Genomic DNA, 17,789 nt, shown 5'->3' on the forward strand with positions numbered 1-17,789 from the left:
CCATGCAAAGAACATTTTGAACAAACTGCACAAAAGACGAACCTTGCAGCACGGCTGAGGATTCCCAAATCTGGCAGGCAAGAGGACATTCACATAAGACTATAAGAGATGAGACACTGTTTCCATATTGGAGTTGCAACAAGTGATTAGAGGTAAAGAAATGAGATAATAATAAATTCATGATTTTTTCCGAAGCAAAAAAAATAAAAAACAAAACACATTTGAACTCAACTAAGCCAAAAATGTATAAGTTGGGGTGGATTATGAATTATGAATTATGAATTATTCACAACCCATGATCATAAACAATAATCATGATGCATAATAATAACTCATACCAAACAGGCACATAAAAGAACAAGGCAGAAATTCTATAAATCCCATGCTGCTGTAGTGCAAACAAATATCAGATGTATCAAAAATCTCAGTTCATAAGCATGCTTAAGAAAGCTATAATAGCAGTGCAATCACCTCCGAGCCTCCGCTGCTACCTTGCATCCAACTTCTCGACAATTATGAATCCCGGTGGTATCCAATATGGACTAGAAGCGCGATTAGATCACATGAAATGGGTTCAAATCGATGAAAAGGCAAGAACTCACTCAAACCACGCAAATTCTGATACTTCTATACAATGAGATCGAGGAAAACCAACTTACCTTTGGAGGCAATTGATTTAAACACATGTAATGAATTGTTGGCAAGAAAGAAGCCATTTAATTAAATTGAGTCACTTCAGTTACATCTTGGGTGTGTGAAAACCTAAATGTCAATCATTCACAACCAACATTCTAGGCAAAAAGGGTGAAATGTACACCTTGGAAGGTAAAAGAGTAGCCGGGGGTGGGGGGGCTCTCTCATCATATGCAGGTAAGGATCAATGGAGAAGAGCCAATTTTTCTGTATACAACTTCAATAGATGAGGAGCTTCTTTTTCATGGCACGCTATATATTTCTCCAGAAACTTCTTTTCAGGAGCCTCGACCACTCTAGCTAGGCTTAAACCGTCATTGATCAAACCTTTTGCTAGCAGATCTTGATAAACCAAGCATCTAGGAATAACCCTTTTCTCCAAGCTATGTGTAATGATCACTGGCCTATTCCGGAACACAGATCTTTCAAAACCCATTTTGTTGAAAAGAAAATCCATTATTGCAACAATCTTTTCTGCAGAAACCACTAGACACCGAGGGTTCTCCTTAAAAGCTTTGAATATCTCAGCTTCAGAAAATCCACACTTCTTATAAGCCTCCATCTTCTTTTCCCAAGTCTCTTTGCTCATTGCCCTGAAGGCATTAACTGCTAGAAGAAAGTTGTATCTCAATGGGTTAAACCCCATTCCTTGGACTTCCTCAACAATATCCCTAAACTTTTTCTTATCTATAACAAATGCCCTGGGCTGATCTATCAATAATTGTATAATTTTCGATTCGGGCACTCCTACATCTTTCAAAAGCTGAATATTTGGCCCCATAGATGCTTCAACATCAACACCAAAAATGCGAGTACACCTCCTGGCAACGCATACAATTTTCTCTGTTGAACCAATAAAATTATTCAGGAAATTAAAAGTAGGTACCAGTTGATTCTCCAAACTTCTTCCGAAAGCGCTGGGTGAGGCATTTAGAATTGCGGTCAACTGTTCCAGTGTGAAACCAAAGGACTTCAAAAATTCAATCTTGGGCAAAAGGGTCTTCTGGGGATCACATAGGAGGACAGGAGGGTACCTCTTGACAATATTTGAGATCTGGGATTTTGTAAAACCTTGATTTTTCAAGAACAAAAGCACAGCATCTGGTCTACCAGCCTCTTCAATCTTCATATAATTGGAAGCTGACAGAGCCTTCTCTGGGGTAAACCTACATTTGTTTATGAGATAAGAAACTGTGAATGAGTCGCCATTCTTTGCATTTTCTGGGTTGGATTTTACTGCTTTTGATGATGAGGAAAGTGGGGCGAAGTGAAGAAAGTAGAACCTCTGAATCGGGGAATATCTATTAACTGAATACCTCAGATGAGGAAGCATATTCGCCATGAAATTGAACATTTTCAGAATAAAATTCAATACAGATCAATTCACAAAGCTCACCTCTTCTTATTTTGAATATCCTTCACGATTGTAAAACCCTAATTTCCCTTCAAAACCTCCGTACTTCCGTAGGTGATAGTGGGATACAGGGACTTCATAATCAGAACGTCAAACGTCGTCGTAATACTTCTGTTTTGTTTTGTTTTGTTTTTTTGTTTTTTTTTGTTTTTTTTTTTTGGTATGACAAGGAAAACCCATAACCTTTTTGGTTGTAGGTATACTTCGTCTTATAATCGTAGCTGATAAAGGATCACAAGTAAATGTTGTCTATAATTAATCGGTTCAAAGTAAAGGGGACAAAAATTTAACAGCCAGTTAGGTTTACGGAATAGGCCGGGAATGACATAGCATTCCCAGTAATAGATCTATTCCTTTGTTTGGTAACCATGTCTATTACCAGAATAATATTCCTAGCAATAGCCTATTACCTCAAATAAGGTAATAGCTATTACCAGGCCCCCCTGGTATTAACTTATTTCTGAGTCCTTAGAAATAGATTTTTTTTTTTTCAATTTTAACCTTTATCATTCTCTGCGTTCTCTCCTTACGAATCATTCGACATCTACGATTCCTTCCCCAATTCCTTTCATCATCAGCATCAATCAAACAATTTCGTCCTCCATTCTGCATCAATCTTTGCAATTCTTTCTATCATCTACATCTACATCAAATTAAAGCTTAAAATAAAGATAATTTTTTGCATTTTATTTTTTACAAATTAATTATTATTAATATTTAATTCTATAAATATATACATATATATACTGCTGCGGCGAGCCGTCGCAGCAATATTATATATATATATATATATATATATATACACTGTTGTGGCGCGGAGGGTTCCGCAGCCGCAACAGTATTGTTTTATTTTTATTTTTTAATTTATTTTTTATTGATTTTATATTTTATTTTATTTTTGCTGCAAAAGTGTTTTTTTTTTTTTTTGATTTTTTTGTCACAGTAGTGTTATTATTATTATTATTTTTTTTTTTTTTTTTTTTTACAGTAGTGTTATTGTAATTTGTATAAGTTATTACAAGTTTTAAATTAAATTTGCTGGTATGGCTCGATTGCGTTTAATAACTCGTACTGAAAGAAGGAAAAGATGTGTAGTTGTGTTGCGTGTATGGTTGGATATGTGTGCTTCTGTGAGTTTATTGTTTATAATGATGATGTCAACCTTGACAACTTTGTGTTCTAATAAAAAACGAGTGAAATCTTATATTATTAATACTTTAGGGTCTCGATAATATATGTTACGAACTGTGTATTCGTGTGATGAAAAATGCATATCTCAACTTAGGATGAGGTGCTTTTGTGAAGTTGTGTGCAATGTTACAAACTATAGGAGGGTTAAGGCCAAACAAGAAATATGCTTGTTGATGAGCAAGTAGCAATATTTTTACATATTATTGCTCGTCACGTAAAAAATAGGATCATTCAAAATAATTTTCAAAGGTCGGGAGAAACTATTAGTCGATACTTTAATATAGTATTAAATGCTGTTTTGAAACTCCGAAATCATTTATTCAAAGATCCTGAACCAGTCCCAGCTATCTCTACAGATCATAGATGGAAATGGTTTAAGGTAGTTAAACATATCCCCTACACTTGAGTTATAAGTTTAATTACAATGTGAATATATATTTAATAATATTTGATATTGTTTCTAGAATTGTCTAGGCGCGTTAGATGGAACTTTCATTAGAATACAAGTGTCATCAGAAGATAAGCCGTAGATATCGATCTCGCAAGGGTGAAATTGCAACAAATGTATTAGGTGTATGTATACCTAATATGCAATTTGTGTACGTTCTTCCGGGATGAGAAGGATCTGTAGCAGATAGTAGAGTTCTTCGGAATGCATTATCTAGAAGGCATCCACTTAAGGTCCCTAATGGTAAGCATTATAATATTAAATTCCAAATATCATGTAATATAATATACATTCTTATTAAACTATAAACTTATGTTTCTAGGTTGTTACTACTTAGTTGACGGAGGATATGCTAATGTGGAAAAAAAAAAGTTTGACTTTATACATATCATATCATGAACCATTAACTAGTTGATCTTGATAGACCTCATATGATCGTGTCTGAGTGACTTGACTAGTTAACAAATTATTTAATTTAGAGTAAATTTCAATTTTGGTTATGTGACTATTGGAGTCTTGTTAATTGCAATCCACGACTTTTAAAAATGTTAATTTAGTACTATAACTATTCAATTTTTATCAATTTTGGTCACTCCGACCAAACTGCCGGCTAAATCTCACTGGGAAATTTTAATTAGCTCATTAATCTTTAATGTAAGGGGCAATTTCGTCTTTGTATGTGTGGTCGAAAAATGAGGTCAACACCGGAGATGGTCATGCTTGGTCGCCACTGCTTCTTCAGGTCAACGTCACTTGAGTTTTGCTCAAACAACGGTCATCGTCTACTGCTCACGCTAGAGGCTGACATGCTCAAACAACCATCGACGACGTCTGCTTACGCTGGAAGCCGATATACTCAAACCATGGTCGAAGTGGATCTAGTCACTCCTGATCAACGTCGCCAATATGCTCACGGTGGAGGTCGTCACTGCCGTCGCACTCCGTCACCTCCGCTGCTGCTATTTATTTTCTTCATCGTTGTCGCCGTTTCTCCGATGGTCGCCGACGAGGCTCAAGATAGGAGATGAAGGATCTACTCAAACCATGGTCAACGTGGATATGCTCACTCCTGCTCAACGTCGCCAGTCTGCTCACGGTGGAGGTTGTCACTGCCGTCGCACTCAGTCACCTTCGTCACTACTATTTATTTTCTTCGTCGTTGTCGCCGTTTCTCCGATGGTCTTCGGTGGGGCTCAAGATAGGAGATGAAGGATATACTCAAGCCATGGTCAACGTGGATGGTGGGGTTGGAACTGCAACGGAGGTCGCCAAGAATGGAAGGATGATGGAGGTTGACGAAGGAGTGCTGGCGGAGATGGATGGGGATGATGGTTAAAGACGAAATTACCCCTTAGATTAAAGGTTAATTGGCTAATTAAAATTTTACAATGAGAATTGACCCGCAATTTGACCGGAGTGACCAAAATTGATTATTAAGTACTAAATTAACAGTTTTAAAAGTCATGAATTGCAATTAACAAGACCCTAATAGTCACATGACCAAAATTAAAATTCACTCATTAATTTATATAAACTTGTTATAGATTTGTTAAGAGTTAATGCCCGATTTTATCCTCGACTATAGTGGTTTTTCTCGATTTAGTCCTAAACCACTTTTTGTGCTTAATTAGGTCCTCGACTTTGATGGTTTTACTCAATTTAGTCTTTTGTTTAGATAGCTTGGTAATTTCACATCTATTAATACTAAATGAGTAAATTCCATTTTTAGTCTTCGACTAATGTGGCATTGCCACATTTAGTCCTACTCTTTTAATTTTGTCATATTACATCCTCGACTTTAATTTGATTGCCAATATTGATCCTCTGTTAAAATTTTCGTTAATCTACCATTAAGAATAAGGTCAATAATGTAATTTAATAACTTGTCTCAAATACATATTAAAATTCATCTTTTTTATTAGACTTCCTCCCCCCTCTCAAAAACAAACAAAAAAAATAAATAAAAAAACTTTCGCGCTATCCTAATTTTTTTTTTTTTTTTTTGTCATATTGTGATAAAGGTAAAGGTAAAGGCAAATGGGTTCTCATAACAGTGAAGAATTTGTAGGTTCTGGTCTGTCGTGTGATATTTTCAGTTGTTCTGATAGGTTTTGATTTTTCTCCTAATTTTCTGGAGTTTTGATATTTTGATAACATCACTAAAAAACCTCGTACACTGAGCTCCCTAAGTTCCTGGAGATTTTGATTCTTTTTAAATTTAGGAGTAAATACCCAAAATGGTCCCTTGACTATAGCTAAATTCACAAATTGGTCTTCGACTTTCAATTTCAACCAATTAAGTCCCTAACTTTGCAATTTTGACACGATTTGGTTTCCCATCTATTTGACCGTTTGTTGACCGTGATTGACGATCTCCAGAAGAACCTTCAGCTCTCGTCGGAGCATGTGGAAGCCTCCAGGATGACATTGCACCGGTTCTGAAACACGCCGTCTTCTTCGCTCTAGTATGAACTCAACTACATTGAATCCAAAGGTGGGATGAAGAAAGGCGACCGGATTTGGTAGATTGCTTTCGGCAGTGGATTCGAATGTAATAGTGTGGTGTGGAAATGCAACCGGAACCTTAAAAAACCGATGATGGACCATGAAATTACATATATATCCTCAAAAATCATAGTCAACAAATGGTCAAATAGACAGAGGACCAAATTGTGTTAAAATTACAAAGTTAAGGACTTAATTGATTGAAATTGAAAGTCGAGGACCAATTTGTGAATTTAGCTATAGTCGAGGGACCATTTTAGGTATTTACTCTAAATTTAGCATAGAGAGTTACGGAGGGAGGAAGTAAAAAAAAAAAAAAAAAAAATAGCGCAATTTTTTTTTTTTTTTGAGAGAGATGAGGAGGAAGTCTAATAAAAAAGATGAATTTTAATATGTATTTGAGACAAGTTATTAAATTATATTATTGACCTTATTCTTAACTGTAGATTAACGGAAATTTTAACGGAAGATCAATATTGGCAATCAAATTAAAGTCGAGGATGTAATATGTCAAAATTTAAAAAGTAGGACTAAATGTGGCAATGCCACATTAGTTGAGGGTTAAAAATGGAATTTACTCATACTAAATTTAGTCATCGACCATAGTAGTTTTACCGAAGTTAGTCTTCGATTATAGTTGCTTTATACAATTTAGTCTCCGACTATAGTGATTTTTTTTCTTTCAATTTAGTCATCGATTCTAACACCCGAAGACTTAATTGGGTAAAACCACTAAAGTCGAAGACCTAATTAAGCACAAAAAGTCATTTAAGACTAAATTGAAAAAAACCATTATAGTCGAAGACTAACTTTGGTATTAACTAGATTTGTTAATGACATTTGCTATCTAATGTTTTTGAGTTCTACTACATGTACTTTCAAATCTTACCCCCTCAAATTTACTCCCTAATCTGGTGGGGACATTGATAGGCTATTTTCTTCATGTGGGTTCTGTAAATGGGACATCAAAATCTTAAGGTGTGGAAGTAAAAATTTGAGAGTAGAGAATAAGAGTACATATAGTATTTTCCAATGTTTATAAATAAATAAATAAATAAATATATATATATATATATATATATATATATATATATATATATATATATATATATATATATATATATATATGAAAGTTCCAGTGCTGGTGATTAATGTGCGTGAGTTTTGTACTTAATGTGCGTGAGTCTTGTGCTTAAGGTGCGTGGGATTTGTACTTAATGTGCGTGAGTGTGTAGTGCTTAATGCGCATGAGTTTTGTACTTAAGGTGCCTGAATTTTGTGCCTAAGGTGCGTGAGTTGTGTGCTTAATGTGCGTGAATGTGTACTTAATGTTAGTTGTTGTTGAAACTTTAAAGTGCATGAGTTTTATACTTAATGTGCGTGAGTCTTGTGCTTAAGGTGCGTGAGTGTGTACTTAATGTGAGTTGTTGTAAAAACTTAAGGTGCGTGTGTTTTTGTACTTAATGTGCTTGAGTTTTGTGCTTAAAGTGCATGAGGGTTGTGCTTAAGATGCGTGAGTTTTGTGCTTAAGGTGCGTGAGTTTGTGTTCTGAATGTATTTTGTTTGTGTGTTTAATGTGCGTCTGTTGTGTACTTAAAGTGCGCCATTGCTTAATGTGAGTCCACTCGCACAACCGCACGGGACGCACCACCCGCACATGATCACTTCCATATATATATATATATTTGAAATTTATATTGTGGTACACATATATTCACATCTCTTTTTTCTTCAAAATAGTACAATAATTGTCTTTATTCTTCAAGAATTATAGTAATAGTACAATTATTATCCTACATTGTTCTTTTTTGAACATGAGAGGGAATGCATTAATTAAGGTTCGAATACATAAAATCACAAATAAAAGGAGTGTAAAACCCAATGTTGAAAAAATCGCTAGGCGCCCTCTAGGCGTCTGAGGACCGCCTAGGGCGCTTAGAACGCCTAGCCGGACGCTTAGGCCGCCTAGGAGACGCCGGACGCCTAAGCCGCCTAGGAGGCCGGGCGCCTAGCGCCTAGGCGAGATTTTTGCAACAGTGGTAAAACCCACTTTATACAATTTTACATAGAACATGATTCTTGAGCTAACAAATGATCAATCCTATTCGTAAATCGCTTAACAAAAACGTCAAAAAGATAAAAACACAATTGTTATACAATGGATTAGGTCCATATTGCATTGTGAATTCTGTTCTAAAAATTATGTGTCTATAGTTAAAACATTTTATACTTGTAAACAAATTGAAGACACATAACATAGTAATTATAGACACATAACATGATAACTATAGACACATGAATTGTTAACTGCGGATACAGAATATGTTAACTGTAGACACATAAGATGTTGGTTAATATGTTATGTGTCTACAGTTTACATATTATGTACTTGCAGTTAACAATCCATGTATCTGTAATTATCATGTTATGTGTTTGTAATTACTAATTACCATGTAATGTGCATTCAATTTGTTTACAGGTACAGAAACCGTTAACTGCATGTACATAATGTGTCAACTGCAAATACATAATTTGAAAGTTGACCAAGGTCTACAATGCAATGCATACCCTGGTCCATAATATAAGAAAAATACTTCATGGACTCTCAAAAACTTACTCACAACTTTTACTCCCACTTGTGTTTAAATTTGATTGGGAGAAGAAAAATGAATGGATAAACATCATAGCCCCCTATTAAATTGAACAATCAAGGCATGCTAAATCATAGGGAGTAGAAAATGGGAATATGAAACAGGCATACATGTAGAATTACTCATAGTATAATTTGCCATAAAAACATGAGCAAATTGACACATCAAATTTTTAACATCAAGCAAAAGTAAATCAAAAGAAGACACTCCAATAGTACTATTGAGACCTGAGACCTTGAAGGATCAGTAGAGCATCTATTTCAATCTGAATTGACTCATCTGTATTCTATTAAAATTATGGGTTTTCAACCAGCTCAAAGCTTCTCGAACGACTATGGCTTTAGCTTCTTTTGGAGAAAAGACACTCCTTATTATAGATTAATTAAATAAACAATTTTAATTAAGTTTGGCAAAGATTATGGACTACACAACACATTTGAACTCAGCTAAGCCAGAAATCTATAAGTTGGTAGATTATGAATTATGAATTATGAATTATTCACAACCCATGATCATAAACAATAATCATGATGCATAATAATGGCTTTACAAAACAGGCACATAAGGGAATCTTCTCCAAGTGAAAACCCCTGCTCCTGTAGTGCAAACAAATATCAGATGTATCAAAAATCTCAGTTCATAAGCATGCTTTAAGGAACCTATAATAGCAGTGCAACCACCCCCGAGCCTTCCGCTGCAACCCTGCATCCAACTTGTCAACCATTATGAATCCCGGTGGTATCAATATGGAGATTAGATCACATGAAATGGGTTCAAATAGATGAAAAGGCAAGATCACACGGGAACCACATGAATTCTGATACTTTTATACAATGAGAAGAAAACCAAACTTTTGAGGCAATTGATTTAAACACATGTAATGAATTGTTGGCAAGAACACAGCCATTTAATTAAATTGAGTCACTTCAGTTACATCTTGGTTGTGTGAAAGCCTAAATGTCATCCATTGACAACCAATATTCTAGCAAAAATGGTGAAATGTACACCTAGGCAGGTAAAAGAGTACCTGGCTCTCTCTTCATATGGGTCAGGATCAATGGAGAAGAGCCAATTTTTCTGTATACAACTTCAATAGATGAGGAGCTTCTTTTTCATGACATGCTATATATTTCTCCAGAAACTTCTTTTCAGAAGCCTCGAGCATATTAGCTAGCCTGAAACCCTCATTAATCAAACCTTTTGCTAGCAGATCTTGATAAACCAAGCATCTAGGAATAACCCTTTTCTCCAAGCTAAGTGAAATGATCACTGGCCTATTCAGGAACACAGATCTTTCAAAACCCATTTTGTTGAAAAGAAGATCAATCATTGCAAGAATCTTCCCTGTAGAAACCATTATACACCAAGGGTTCTTTTCAAAAGCTTTGAATATTTCAGCCTCAGAAAATCCACACTTCTTATAAGCCTCCATCTTCTTTTCCCAAGTCTCTTTGCTCATTGCCCTGAAGGCATGAACTGCTAGAAGAAACTTGTATCTCAATGGGTTAAACCCCATTCCTTGGACTTCCTCCACAATATCCCTAAATTTTTCTTTATCTATAACAAATGCCCTGGGCTGATGTATCAATAATTTTATAATTTTCGACTCGGGCACTCCTACATCTTTCAAAAGCTGAATATTTGGCCCTATAGATGCTTCAACATCAACACCAAAAATGTGAGTACACCTCCTGGCAACATTTACAATTTTCTCTGTTGAACCAATAAAATTATTCAGGAAATTAAAAGTAGGTACCACTTGATTCTCCAAACTTCTTTTGAAGGTGCTGGGTGAGCCATTTAGAATTGCAGTCAACTGTTCCAGTGTGAAACCAGAGGACTTGAAAAATTCAATCTTGGGCAAAAGGGTCTTCTGGGGATCACATACGAGGACAGGAGGGAACCTCTTGACAATATTTGAGATCTGGGATTTTGTAAAACCTTGATTTTTCAAGAACAAAAGCACAGCATCTGGTTTACCAGCCTCTTCAATCTTCATATAATTGGAAGCTGAGAGAGCCCTCTCCGGGGTAAACCTACATTTGTTTACGAGATAAGAAACTGTGAATGAGTCGCCATTCTTTGCATTTTCTGAGTTGGATTTCACTGCTTTTGATGATGAGGAAAGTGGGGCGAAGTGAAGAAAGTAGAACCTCTGAATCGGGGAATATCTATTCACTGAATACCTCAGATGAGGAAGCATCTTCGCCATGAAATTGAACATTTTTCAGAATAAAATTCAATACAGATCAATTGACAAAGCTTCACCTCTTCTTATTTTGAATATCCTACACGATTGTAAAACCCTAATTTCCCTTCAAAACCTCTGTAGGTGATAGTGGGATAAAGGGACTTCATAATCAGAACGTCCCAAACGTCGTCCTAATACATTTTTTTTTTTTTAAGTTAATAACCAAAATGGTTCATTGACTATGTCGTAATTACCGATTTAGTCATCGACTACTATTCTTATCCAATTAAATCCTTAACTATACAATATTTACCTAATTTAGTCATCTGTTAATGTATCTGTTAATGGACTGTCAATAATAAAGACAGAACTGTCATTTTACCACTTTCTTCCCTCTCCTTCCTCACAACACTATCAAAAACACCTCACACCACTATCAAAAACATTAGGGAGGCCTAACAGCTTTGTGCCACAATCTCCTTAAACTCTGACCCAAGAATTTCCCTTTCCTTCCCCTTCACAGTTCCGCCCCACATCATGCATGTAATCACGGTTCTGCCCCACAGTTACGACATAGTCGAGGACCATTTTAGATGATGAGGAAAATCTTACAATCCTTTCGGGTGTAAGTAAAGCATGCCTTGTAACTTTAGTCGGTAAAAGACCACAAGAAAGTAAATTAACCTAAATTCGTGACTTTGTGATTACAAGTGTGAATGTCGTACCATCTTAGTTGAGGTTACCCAACATTTGGTTGTGTTTTTTGAATGCAATTGTTTTGTTTTTTGTTTTTTTTTTTTGAATTGTTTTCTCTTTCTTTTCACAGTTCTTATTTTTCATTTCATTTTAACCTTTCTCTTCATGTTTTCTTTTCTTGTTGTAATAGTCAAATATGCCCCTTTACTTACGCAAAAATATAGCTGATCATCAAATTGAAAAGAAAAAAAAAAAAAGTGTGCAATTAGATAATTTTACACTTATTTTCAAAAAAAAAAAAGATAATTTTACACTTAAATCAAGCAATTGATATAAACATGATAATTTTAGATACAATTAATTAACTTGATAAACATCAAGTAACTTGTAATTTAATGACATCTCTAACAACAAATATGAGCACAAAAAAATAAATTTATACCTATCATGTCATGAACGGTTCACTAGTTGACCTGATTTCATGTCTTAATGACTTAACCAGTTAACTAATTATTATTATTATTATTATTTTGAAAATCAAAGAATAACTTGCATTAAATTACGAAAAGATCCAAAATACAATCAAGCGGGATAGAATCCCAAACTCCAAAGACAGAGGAAGAATCAGTCGTCCGTGCAAGCACATGAACCACATGATTCGGTGACCTATTGACATGACGAACAACAATGTACCCAATGTCACTAGCAATAGACCAACATTAATTGCTTAATAATGAAACCTACTTTGTTAATGATTTGTTAATGACATTTGCTATCTAATGTTTTTATATTTTGGAACACATATATATTCACATCTCATTTTTCTTCTCATAATTGTCCTTTATTCTTAAAATAATATGATAGTTATCGTACAATTATTATCCGTCATTATTCTTTTTTGAAGAAAACGTGAAATACACTAATTAAGGTTCAAATACCTATTCACAAATAAAAGGAGGAGGATGTAAACCCACTCCCTACAATCTGATATTGGCTCTGTTTGGCAACGTTAAGCTAGGAGCTTATAACTTATTTTAAGCTACTAATAAGTTATAAGCTCTGTTTAGTCTTTTTACATTTATCAGCTTATCAAAAAGCTAATTTTACCAAACACTTTTAATCATAACGGCTAGCTTAACAGCTCTCCAATTTTCAGCTCCAAGCTTATAGCTTTTCAACTTTTAGCTCCTTTTCAGCTATCAGCTCCTAGCTTATAGCTTTTCAGCTAGGTTTACCAAACAGAGCCTATAGAACAAGATTCTTGAATTAACAAATATGCAATCCTATTCGCATATTGCTTAACAAAAAAGATAAAAACATGAGCAAATTAACTCATCAAGCAAAAGTAATTCAAAAGAAGACACTCCAATAGTACTTATGAGACCTTGAAGGACCAATAGAGCATCTATTACAATCGAAATTCTATCAAAATTATGAATTTTCAACCAGCTCAAAGCTTCTCGAATGGCAATAACTTCAGCTTCTTTTGGATAAAAGACACCCCTCCACGAGTCCACAAAATACGTTTAGCAACTTTGAAAGCTCCCTAATCATCTCGAAGGACCCAACCAAATCCCATTCTATCACCTTCAATGTCCACTTAATCATCCACATTGAGTTTTAACTGTCCTATAATGATTTTTTCCCATTTAGAGTCCGTTTGGAAAGTAGGAAAATGACTTCTGAAAAATGAGTCATTTTCCGAAAACATTTTCCTCTCAGTATTTGGTTGCATTTTGGAAAACTTGGTGTGTTTAGTTTATTTTCTGAAAAAATGAGTAGAACTATATGTTTAAACATTTTGGTGGAAAATGACTCCCCTCAAATTTTGGCGGAAGTCATTTTCCACCAAAATGGCTTCATTTTCCCCAGTCAACGGAAAATGTTTTCCTTAAATGTTTTCCGTTGACTAGATTTTCCTATTGCATCCAAACACTGAATACTCGAAAAATATTTTTCAAAAGTCATTTTCTGGGTTTCCAAACGGATCCTTAACCTTCATTGTTCTCCTTGCTTTGTTACTTTGACTGAGGCCTATATACTCCGTATATCCCAAGTCTAATACAGTAAAAATCAAAACCCCAATATTCTGCAAATCTTATTTTGTAGCATGTATCTCATTCAATATGTTTAAAACTAACTTTCCATTTACATTGCTACCATTTTTGGTTCTGTTCAAAATTGTTGATGGATGCAACTTTAAAAAAAAAATTAAAAAAAATAAAAAAAAAACACACACACACACAAATTTGGAGTGAGGAAGGAAACTCAGTCACTATCCAAGAGTGTGCATTTGGGAAATCTCACCTTGTAACCCTAACCGACAAAGGGCCACAAGGAAGTAAGGCTGCTCCCACTAAGAGTCAAAACCTTGTGGTTACCAAGTCGATAGTCTAACCAACTTGGTTGAAATTGTCCCGATGAAAACAATCTTTGAGAATAGGAAATGTTGAAAGTGGGCAGTTACAATTGCTGGGTTATTGAGTAACAAGATCACTATGAAGATGCAACAGAAACCAGAAGTAATAATATTGGCACATTGCAGTTGCAGTAAAGGGGAACCTATAGCAGGCTTCCAAAACTATTGCATCTAACATAGATCTTAACAATCCATTAGGGAAACAAAATTTTGCAACAAAATGATAGAAATATGCAATTGAGAACCCATAAAATAAAAGATACAGAGAAGAGGAAGCAGCAGCCACGATAATAAATTCCCAAATTAGAATCCAGTGATGCTCATTATCATCCAAAAAGCAATCTTGAATGCTTTTACTACAACATTTAAAAAAAGAACCAAAAAAAAAAAACATTAAACTAATTCTCGAGATAATTGGGAAAAGCCTACTTCTTGTGAATCCTGATATATCTTTAGCAGTGTGGGAGCATGCTCCCCATGACATTTCACAAACTTCTGTAGAAATTTAGGTTCGGTAGCGTTCAAAATGTAAAGTAACAGGCTGCCATCCTCCTTGACCAGACCCCTTTCCAACAGAGCTTGATAAACTACACATCTAGGAATAATCCTCTTCTCCAAGCTAAACGAACTAAGTTGCGGTCTTCTTAAAAGAATCGAGGATTCCAACCCCATTTTATTGACGAGAAAATCCAAGAGCCTCACAAGCTTCTCCTGAGAAATCATCATCAACCAAGGATACTTCCTAAAAGACTCCAAAACCTCATCTTCAGACATGCCCGCGTTCTTAAAGATCTCCATCTTCTTTCCCCAAGTCAATCTGCCCATCCTCATCGCCTTAAGTACAATAACAAAGCTTACTTGTTTCGTGTCAACCTCTAATTCCTTCACTTTCTCCACAAGCTTCCTAAACTTATCTCTGTCATAAAGGAATGCCCTAGGCTGGTATTTCAACAAGTAAACTATATTCGACTCCGGAACTCCAGTCTCTCTTAAGAGCTGAATATTAGGTTCCCAATTACGCTTGAGATCGTGAGAAAGGAGGCGTATACAGCTCTTTAAGGAAGTCATCAACGCTCGTTCTTCGGGAATCATAGTCCTAAGCAAATTCAAGGATGGCACAAGACATTTTTCCACACTGCTCTTAAAAAGAGTGGGACTTGCACTTAGTATAGTAGTTAGAGTGTCCTGTGAGAAACCCAAAGACCGGGAAAACTCAATCTTGGGCAAAAGGGTCCTTTTGGGATCACTTACGAGAAGACTAGGTAGCTTTTTGACAACATTCAAGATCTGCCTGTCTGTAAAGCCATGATCTTTCAAGAACGACAACACGGAGTCGGGTTTATCAGGGGTCTTGAAATTCAAATACTTGGAAGCCGAGACAGCTTTTTCTGGTGAGAACCCGAATTTATCTATGAGATAAGAAACTGCAAATGAGTGCTTATCCGCATCGTTCGATTTGGATTTTAGGGTTCTTGATGATGATGACGAAAATGGAGTGTATTGAACAAAATGGGATGAAATTCTAATACTGGAGGAGGCCCTAGTATGGAGATCAACAATTCTTGATATCAACCGAAACATTTGAAGGAAAAGCTACTGATTTAGAGAAAGACCAATTGAAAGAACTGACCTTTGTGTAAGAAATCTTAGCAGCAACCATGAATGTGCCCTCGAAACCTCTCTCATTCTCTCTGAATCGGTAAACACAAGGGTTTTAAACGTTGTACGGAGTGGTTAATGGGACGACGTCGTATCGATCCGTTCATGTCACTCCCTGTTGGGGCAGAAATAGAACTCAAATTCCTAATTCGCCATTCAAAACAATCTTTGACTAAAATTTGACAATATTTACGCAAAATTCTTCTCTTAAGTGTAATAATCTGTTTTTTTTTTTTTTTTAAAGTGTAATAATCTATATAGGCCCTCAAACGTCAATTAAGTCTCTAAACATTTTAAGGTTGCAATTGAATACATCAATATCTCATTTTAGTAGAATCAAGTCCAAAAATCAATTAGTGACCTGCTTTTACAGGTCACTAGGTTCCAATCAACATTCCGGCAACCTCCACCTAATTTGAATGGCATTTCCGACAACCTCAAGCTAACTCCGTCGATATTTCCAACAATAAACCGACCAACAAACGTAACGATCGTTAGTCAAAATTTTAATTAACGGAAATTGTCTTTCTCACTGGAGGCAGAAGGCAACAACAATGGTTGCCTTCTGCCGGAGAAGGCAACGACGGTGGTTGCCTTCTCACTGGAGAGAAGGCAACCATTGTCGTTCCAGTGAGAAAGCAACCACCGGAAAGAGTTGCCTTCTCCGTTAATTCAAAATTGACCGGCGAGTCATTCTACGATCGTCGGTCGATTTGTTGATGGAAATATCATTGGAGGTTGTCGGGATGTTGACTGAAATCTAGTGACCCGTAATAGCAGGTCACTAATTGATTTTTGAGTTTGATTGCACTAAAATGAGATGTTAATGTGTTCAATTGCAATTTTAAAATATTTAGAAGCCTAATTAACTTTTAAGAAAAAGTTCAAGAGCCTATTTAACTTTTTTCCCTATATAAAAATAAAATCATCCATTTTAACAATAGTATAAATAGGAACTCTCTCCTAATGTAGAGGGATAATTTCTCACAACTTGTACTAGAGCTTTTTCAACCTCTCAATTACCATTATACTTTACATACCCTGTCCTTTTAATACTTGTACAATTATACTCATCTTGTTGTATGTAGTACAAACAGAACTTCCCCGACCTCCTATGGCCGGCTTTCCCTATCACATGTACTTAAGACAATCATAAAGCCTCTATTATATATTATTCCCACACTATTAAGTAGTATAGATAAAAATATGTATGCACAAATCTATTTACCCTATGAAAGACAATTTTTTTTAAATAAATTTAAATGTGACAATACTATAATAATCGATTACTAAAAGTAAAATTAGTTTAAATAAAACATTAGAATAAATATAATATTACTCATGTAGTCTCGCATATACTCTTTTGACATTTGTAAACTAAGCATCTTAGGGAGAAGTCAAAAGTACTCGAGACTAATATAGTGGATTAGTGGACTTTAAGATTTGTGTGGCGCAGGCCTAAACCAATGTGGGCTGGGCTTACGTCTAAATACGGAGTACGGAGTATTAAACTCCATGGTCGCGTGCCAATACGTAATAAATACCAATCATCATTGCGTGGACCATGAGACCATATTATTAAATAATGTACTTTTAATATATTTAAAATGTATATTATATTCAAAAAAAAAATATTATTTGAATATTTAAAGCAGTGTTGCAAAAATCGCGCCTAGGCGCTAGGCGGTCGGCCACCTAGGCGCCCTAGGCAGCCGCCTAGGTGCTCTAGGCGGCGATTAATCACTCTAGGCGCCCGCCTAGGCGCTCTAGGCGCCCTAGGCGATCCCCAGGCGCCTAGCGATTTTTACAACCTTGATTTAAAGTACATTATTTTGTATAATGTACATTCAGTACACGAATAATATATTTTTAATATATTAAAAATATACTTTCTGTTATGATTCACACTATAATTTGACAAT

The 17,789-nt window shown here is 35.5% G+C and overlaps 3 protein-coding genes across 3 annotated transcripts; all 3 read right to left on the bottom strand.

Moving 5' to 3' along the window:
* Window positions 1-642: 642 nt before the first annotated feature.
* Window positions 643-11,249, bottom strand: LOC109175850 (transcription termination factor MTERF15, mitochondrial-like). The gene is made up of 2 exons (XM_019325214.1): window positions 11,227-11,249; window positions 643-2,145 (listed from the first exon to the last, which is right to left on the bottom strand). Exon 2 carries the CDS (start codon window positions 2,045-2,047, stop codon window positions 878-880), a length of 1,170 nt encoding a protein of 389 aa, XP_019180759.1. The 5' UTR covers window positions 2,048-2,145; window positions 11,227-11,249; the 3' UTR covers window positions 643-877.
* On the bottom strand, window positions 9,957-11,126 carry LOC109175378 (transcription termination factor MTERF15, mitochondrial-like). The gene has a single exon (XM_019324642.1). The coding sequence runs from the start codon at window positions 11,124-11,126 to the stop codon at window positions 9,957-9,959; it is 1,170 nt and encodes a 389-aa protein (XP_019180187.1).
* A 3,124-nt stretch (window positions 11,250-14,373) lies between the features above and the next one.
* Window positions 14,374-15,920, bottom strand: LOC109175273 (transcription termination factor MTERF2, chloroplastic-like). Its single transcript, XM_019324508.1, has one exon. The coding sequence runs from the start codon at window positions 15,787-15,789 to the stop codon at window positions 14,602-14,604; it is 1,188 nt and encodes a 395-aa protein (XP_019180053.1). The 5' UTR covers window positions 15,790-15,920; the 3' UTR covers window positions 14,374-14,601.
* Window positions 15,921-17,789: the final 1,869 nt, after the last annotated feature.

This window comes from Ipomoea nil, unplaced genomic scaffold, assembly GCF_001879475.1.
Source record: "Ipomoea nil cultivar Tokyo-kokei standard unplaced genomic scaffold, Asagao_1.1 scaffold0688, whole genome shotgun sequence".
NCBI classification, from domain to species: Eukaryota; Viridiplantae; Streptophyta; class Magnoliopsida; order Solanales; family Convolvulaceae; genus Ipomoea; species Ipomoea nil.